This window comes from Gobio gobio (genome assembly GCF_949357685.1).
Source record: "Gobio gobio genome assembly, chromosome: 8".
In the NCBI taxonomy this organism is placed as follows: Eukaryota; Metazoa; Chordata; class Actinopteri; order Cypriniformes; family Gobionidae; genus Gobio; species Gobio gobio.
The window spans coordinates 27,080,439-27,088,599 of record NC_137114.1 but is presented as its reverse complement, the minus strand read 5'-3'; the positions used below and the strand labels follow the sequence as shown (position 1 = coordinate 27,088,599).

The 8,161-nt window shown below is 38.6% G+C and overlaps 1 protein-coding gene across 1 annotated transcript; it reads right to left on the bottom strand.

The window, feature by feature from the left end:
• Window positions 1-6,917: 6,917 nt before the first annotated feature.
• On the bottom strand, window positions 6,918-7,856 carry LOC307130362 (olfactory receptor 52J3-like; the record flags this gene model as incomplete). The annotated part of the gene is made up of 1 exon (XM_079823326.1): window positions 6,918-7,856. The coding sequence occupies one exon, from the start codon at window positions 7,854-7,856 to the stop codon at window positions 6,918-6,920; it is 939 nt and encodes a 312-aa protein (XP_079679452.1).
• Between the last annotated feature and the right edge of the window lie 305 nt (window positions 7,857-8,161).

Sequence of the window (8,161 nt, the reverse complement as noted above, 5' to 3'; positions counted from 1 at the left end):
TATAAATAAACTAATGCCTAATATAAGTAAAAATGGTCTCAGTTACTGTTGTAACCTCAGTTCCCTGATGAAGCGAACAAGACGTTGTGTTTAGACTGACACTAGGTGAGCCCCAAACTTCTCTGACATATTCAGAAAAGGCCAAAGAAATTGACTAGTGAAATTTGCAAGTCAAACACTCCACCAGACATATAAAAGGAGGCTGATGTGCTCCACTCATTCAAGTTTGTGCTGATTAACCGAGACAGCTTTTCGACCATTTCAGAGTTGTGGCAGGAGGGACACAATGTCTTGTTCCCTCTATGAGGGAATGGAGGTTACAACAGTAACCAAGACGTTCTTTATCTATCAGTCACTTAAACGTTGTGTTGAGAATGACAATAGGGGTCCCTACTAAATGCCTCAACCAGCTAAACTGTGTCACAAGTTTTGGAGAGGCTCCCTATCTCAGGGAACTTGTCTTCACAACGGAAATAGCTCACTTCAGCTGTTTTCAGCTTGGTTACAGCTGAGCACAACTGGTTGTTTACATTGGGGAAGTGTTCTCTTTCTCTGCCAAGAAAATAACATTTATCCTGCATTCATGTTTAGAATAGTGGCATGCTTTTTAATCTTACTCTGCAATCTAACAATTGTTGTCCCCATTTGCTTCAACAGGAATCAATGTACATACTGTTGCTTAACCTGCCAATCAATATGATGTTTTATTAACAAAGTGCTCTCTTTCTCTGCCAAGAAAAGAACACTGCGGAGAACAGTATGTGGAGAAAAAACATTTTCTGTGTTGCCAGACATGCCTCTGCACACCTCTCAGGAACCTAATAATGGATGCGCTATCCCACAGACCTGCTACCCACAGTGGCCATCGTGGTTTGCTGCTGTTGCAGCCACAGACACACTCTTGCCTGAGTGATTGTGTCTATCACTACTAAATTCCTCCTCGTCTTGTCCAGGAACCAGACATGGAGGTTCCAGAGGTCCGAGGGGTGCCTCAGTCAGGGAATACCACAACCACTCTTGAGAGTGGGTTAGGATTAGCTAGTCGTAGTTGAGGAAGCGAATGCCCACTTCACTTAATGGGGCAAGAGCAGTCTCTATGACTGTGAAGATGTGAGGAGACAGGGACATCCCGAAAGGGTCCTTGTACTAGTATGACTGTCCTTCGAAGGCAAACTGCAGAGGAAGAACCAAGACTAGACAGTATGCGTCCTTCAGGTCTATCATCCTGAACCAATCTTGATGTCAAATTACTGTAATGCATGGTGGTTGTCCTGTATCCTCAATAAACAAGCTGACAATAGTTCAAAATGAATTTTCATATTTAGCTCCTAAACTCTGGAATAGCCTTCCTGATAATGTTTGAGGCTCAGAGCCTCAGACACACTCTCCTAGTTTAAATCTAGATTAAACACATATCTCTTTAGCATTAAAGCTATGGTCTACGATTTCAAAGATTGTTCATTATTAATAACCTCGTTTAGATGCTGGTTATAGTTCTACAGTACAATCCTAACAATATGAAGAGAAAAAAGAATGAAAAAAATCCATTCACTCTATTGGGTGTACACCCGCAGAGAAATTGACCAATGTAAGCTGTCCGGCCGGACAGCTTACATTGGTTAACTGCTCTCATCCAATCCCCTGCTCCACTCGCGTCTCCACCCACCGCACCCCAACCCGCCCCCTCCTGCGACATGAAATTTTGCGGGCAAGTAGGCAGCATCAACTCAGCAATGGAGAAAAACCAACAAACAGACATCAGAAAGCGGCCCCTGCTCGCCCCAACAATCAAGGTTGGAAGAAAGAGAAAGTCAATTGAGGAAAGAGCAGAGATTTAAAAAAAAAAGTGAAGAACGCCGGACTCAAAGCCGAATCAATATAGGGTCCACCATTGCCCGTTTGAGGAAGCTTCAGAGAAACCTTGGACTTAAAACCGACGCTGACTTTTTGTTGAGCAGGTATGCATTTATTTATACTTTTATGGTGTGGTGTATTACATAAATAGCTTTTTATCAGTCTGACAACATGATCATGCTGCCGGTCGGCATTGGAATGTTAGCCGTTTAGCATCGCCTATCACGGGTCAAAGTAATTATATTTCTTGAAGTGCTTGACTGTTTCAATAGTCCTAACGTTAGCGGTTTTCTGTTCGAGCCGATAGAACATTGCATGTGTTGCTAATCTTGCGTGGGCGTGAACTCAAACGTGTGCCTCTGAGCTATTTTGTTACGACAATGGTGACATTGAATTGTTGATGAAGCAACTAAGTTCAAGTGTCGAAAGTCAACTTTACATATGATGTGTCATTAGCGCGGTCATTAGATTGAAGCGACTAAGCACATGGTACATCTCCGTTCCGATGTTTACTCCTGCTTGACTGAGTGACGTTGTTGTTGGAGTGACGCACAGAGGGGAGGGGTGTGCGTGTGGAGGGGCGGGATGAGTTTTTTAAAAATTCAGGCTTTCTCGACTGATTTTCAACATCGTAGACTACAGCTTTAACATAATACATCTCATAACATTGTCTCCTGTTTTATCAGATGGAATGCCCATGATTATCTTTTGCTTGAAATGTTATGAAAAGAAGCTGTGCTAATTATTTTCCATTTGCTTTTTTTTTCTACCTGGGAATGCCAGAGTGATCACCACCAGAGGGCACTCCATCCCGGACTGTCATTCCAACAAAGACTACATTGCCCATAATCCTTTGCCCGGACTCATCATCACTCATTGTTTACACCTGTGTCTCATTACCCTTTTTACCTCACCCTATATAAGCCTGGTTATCTCAGTCATTCTTTGCGAAGTCTTGTTAGTTGTATCCCTGCATTTCTGAGTGTTTGCCCTAGTTCCTTGTCTCTGGATTACTTGCCTGTTCCTTGGATTACCCTTTTGCCTGTCTCTCCTGTCTTGTTTGCTTGTTTGGACTGCTTGCCTGTGTATGACCTTTTTCCTGATTTTGACTATGATTGTGGATTATCCTTTAACCCCTTATCTGTCACCCCCCTTTTTGAGAAGATACATGCAAATGCACCATCCAAACTTAAAGGGCTGTAAAAGTTTGTTTTGAGAAAATTACGTTTATGCGTGGTTTGTGAATAAAAAGTATCTGAAAAAAAGCCATGAAACCCATACTGAATATTTGTTCACAAGACTTTTGATAACTGTATCACGTAAACTAGAATTTTTGCTTCAAGACAATGTAAAAATCATTCTGGCCACTCATTCACATAAAACAATATTATAGAAAACTGTTAAATTTCAATCAGTTTGGGGGTTGCCAGTTGGGGACTAGTTCACCACAGTTGTCCGGTTAGAGACATGAAGAAGCAATATGTTTCTTAAGTTCTTTGCTCTTTATTTTCAGCACATTGCTGGTTCTTATGTGCGTGTGGTCTAAAACAAAGCATGCAATAAAATAATCAATATAACATAACAGAAATAATTAATCAACTAGAATAAATGTATTGAGAGGTAACAGAAACACTTAAAGCAACATCATGTGAATACATGATCACAAATGAATCATTAGTTCAATGTAAAGTATCATTTAAACAAGGGATATCAACCAACCATAATACATTCAGTTCATCATACAGTTAACATAAGCTTAATGCTGGAGATGGGTGGAGCATAGTGTCTTTTTTAGCGTCGTATTGCCAGATAGTGAAGCGTGATTCGTCACTCCAGAGAATCCGTTTCCACTACTCTGGATAATGAGGCTCCGCTGTAGGAACTGTACCTCTCTGTGTTTTCATACGGATTACATAAACAGATAATATTTGTTTTTTTATATACATTTAATATAAATTTATTTAAAAGTAGACATTCCAACAGATATCTGAAGATGTGTGTGATGTCACATTTGAAAAAGCAACAATTTTTAATGTCAAATGAATGTACACTCACCTAAAGGATTATTAGGATATGTAATATTTAGCCACCTTAAGTGATCATCCTTTACTGCAACTGAAAAGTACTTTGTTGGGTTGAATATGGAGTTGGCCCAACCTTTGCAGCTATAACAGCTTTAACTCTTCTAGGAAGGCTTTCCACAAGGTTTAGATGTGTGTTTATGGGAATTTTTTTTAACCATTTTTCTAGAAGCGCATTTGTGAGGTCAGGCACTGATGTTGGACGGGAAGGCCTGGCTCGCAGTCTCCACTCTAATTCATCCCAAATGTGTTCTATCAGGTTGAGGTCAGGACTCTCTGCAGGCCAGTCAGGTTCCTCCACACCAAACTCACTCATTAATATCAGTCATGTTGTAACAGGAAGGGGCATTCCCCAAACTGCCCCCCCCCCCAAGTACCGTTTTCGTGGCAACCGCCAAACCCAGACTCGTCCATCGGATTGCCAGACAGAGAAGCATGATTCGTCACTCCAGAGAATCAGTCTCCACTACTCTAGAGTCCAGTGGTGGCGTTCTTTACACCACTGCATCCGACGCTTTGCATTGCACTTGGTGATGTAAGGTTTGGATGCAGCTGCTCGGCCATGGAAAACCATTCCATTAAGCTCTCCACGCACTGTTATTGAGCTAATCTGAAGGGCACATGAAGTTTGAAGGTCTGTAGCTATTGACTCTGCAGAAAGTTGGCTTAGCATGCGCTGACCTCGCTCTGTGATTTTACGTGGCCTACCACTTCGTGGCTGAGTTTCTGTTGTTCCCAATTGCTTCCACTAACATTATAATAACAGTTGGCCATGGAATATTTAGTAGTGAGGAAATTTCACAAATGCCACATGTGGCAGCCTATCACGGTACCACGCTTGAAATCCTTGAGCTCCTGAGCCGGAACCATTTTTTCACAAATGTTTGTAGAAGCGTCTGTATGCCTAGGTTGTTGATTTTTTACACCTGTGGCCATGAAAGTGATTGGAACACCTGAATTCAATGATTTGGAGGGGCATCCCAATACTTTTTGGATTATACTACGGGGCCGTTGAATGCTTGAATCTGATTAGCTGATGAACGTTCTGAGATGTGCAATTATTTTCTGGGAGATGCACAGCGAACGTAGTTCCAGCAGCTCTCTTGACCGCATTACAGTTCCATATCACTTCGCATAGTTAACTGTAATAACGGAAATTACAGGACTAAAAAACAACAATATGACAGACGATTTTCCTAAAGTAAATCTTAATATTTACGGTGAATATAAAACGTTCAACAACTGGGCGGCAGCAGTATTAGACAGTCCAGATGAAAATCAACAAACAGAAGCGGACATCAAAGGCAAGCTTTTCTGTCTCATTACTGAAATCACACATGCTCGCACACGCACTACAGTTTGCACAGAACGGTGTCAGTGCTGCCCTGATGATTTGATCAGTTAGCCTATATAGTGGAGACACTTAAAGGCTACACGTGACATTTTTTCACTAGCGAGGTAATAACAGCTGTTTAGAGACGCACAGAGGTAGCCTAATTCACACAAGCACTCTCTCTCTCTCTCTCTCTCTCTCTCTCTCTCTCTCTCTCTCTCTCTCTCTCGTTCTAATAACTTTATTAATAACTGCAGAAGAATGCCATCAGCGGCTCAAGCCTTTGTTAACAGCTTTAAAATGACGTTTCGGAACTAGCAAAAGAGCCGTTGGATGAGACGCGGAAGAAATAGTCCTACTCACAATAGCTATTTAAGTACAAAAACCGGACGAATCCCTTTAAATATATCTTCGGATCGATGTCTTGAGGTGTGGTAACCGTAGTATAAGCGGAATAATTGACTCCAGGGCGTACAATTATTAGAACAATAATGCACACCCGAGGTGTAACGGCCACTCCGCTTTGCGTCGTGACCGCATCACCACCTCGGGTGTGCATTATTATTCTAATAATTGAACGGCCCGTCGTCAATTATTCCTTACATATAATGTATGTTTAATTGGGTGAAAGTTCTGAATAGCAACCTGTGATCAATCATACATACAGGTTTATTTACTTTGTTTCTTTTTATATGATTTAATTTTATAATCCTCAATAATCATTAGTCATTTATGTTGTTGTCATTTATTCATATTATTCATTTACATAATTTATAATTTAATCCTTTATTCATATTATTCATTTACATCATTTATAATTTTATTATTATTCATTTATATAATTTATTTGTTTTGTTATTATTTGTTTATTATATAAATTGTTATATTTTATTTATTTTCTATTGAGTTTAAATCTTATGATTGTGTGTTCTGAAGGGATGTTTGCTTCAAGGGTAGGAGATAAGTCAGATAAGGAATTGAGGCTGTTGAACATCCCAGGCTGTTGTGATAATAATATCAAATGTGTTTTTGTCATTTTTACACAAGCCTCTGTTTATTTCATGAACATAAAAAACAGTATAAACAAGCTACAATGTTTGTTTACATTATTATAAACAGACGTTTCTTTCCAAAATGAACATATGCCATCCTGTTATTCTAACAAATACAGCATAATCATTCAACCTGGAAAAAAACCCCAATAATTATTTAGATTTATGATTTTCAGAATAATTTAGATTCTTCATATTTAAACAAAATCATAGCATAGCATAATATAATATACAAGACAGACATTGTAGCATGGCAGCAGATTAATGATTAATTTAAGTAGTTAAATTAGAATAGTCAATGTCCATGAAAAAGTGTTCATTAACTTATGACAACTCTCTCTACTGTTTAACTTAATGTAAATGAAATGGAAATCGATTGTTTGAGAACGTTACATTGAATGAACCAATCAGAACGCAAATAGAGATTCATGGCTGAACTATTCATTTTTATGAGTTTGGAATAATGTTGCATGTTTGACAACTCACTATAGGCCTACAGCAGATGAAACATAAACATAGATAAAAACATATAGATAATTGAAAACAACTATATAGATCATTAAAAAGGGAAGACAGTAAAAAAAAAAAAATAATAATTCAGACACTGATTCTCTTTCTCTTGAAACAGGTGAGAATTTTCTGTCTGATCTCTTTAGTTTTAAAACCATAAATGAGTGGATTCACAATGGGTGGAAACACTAAAACTGATATAGAAAACACTCTGCGTATGTGAGCTGGAACACTCTCAGATCGATGTGCAAGAAGAGGAAAAAGAGTGTTAAACTCTAAGAAAAGAAAGACGACCAAATGAGTACCACATGTCTGAAGGGCCTTAATCTTTGCATCAGATTGCTTATTAGTAACACAAGTGATTAATATATGAATATATGTAAATGCCACAACAGAAAGTGAAAGGCTGTGATATAAAACTATAGTAAACAATCCATAGATATTGTTTACTCTTGTATCTTCACACATGAGTTTCATTATAGATGGATTATAGCAGAAAAGATCTGCCATGTATGTCTGGCAAACCTGATGAGGCAGAAGAAGAGAGAAAAGTACAATTATGACAGTAAAATGAAAAACCCACATACCAGTTATGATTTTAACCAAATTATTGGTTGTCAAAATGGCTCCATATCTCAACGGGTAGCAGATAGCGATATACCTGTCATAGGCCATAGCGGTAAGAATAAGATACGATGCACCACCATACAAGTGTACAATAAAGCCTTGAAGCAAACATGCAGAGTAGGATATTGATCTGTCCTCAGACCATATACTATACAGCAGCTGAGGAAAAAGGCTTGTAGCACCCATTGCATCATTGAGAGGCATGTTGAGCAACAGTATGTACATTGGTTTATGAAGATTCCTGTTCAAGAAAATGGTGACTACAATTGTTAGATTGCAGAGTAAGATAAACAAGTATGTTGTTATTCCAAGCATGAGTGCAGGATAAATGCTCGTCTGAGGAAGTTCCAAAGAGTGCAAAGCCAAGACAAGTGGGAATATAGATCCATTTAGATACATAGTGAATGTTACTTATTGACACCCTGTTTAAAAACATTAAACCAGAGTTAAAAATGTTGAATATAAGATAGTATGTGGTTTTTTAATATAAATAAACAATCATTAAAATTATAGATTTAATTCTAATCTCACTACACCTTTGAAGCTATTTTTATGTCTAAACTTGAGCTGTCATTTTTCATTTTGCCTTGTTGTGTCTTATATACCCTAGAAAATGCAGCAGTAGACTTCTTACAACAGCACATTAAATTACACCACAGCATATGTAATACGATTAATTGACTGCATAACAGAATATGCAAAGC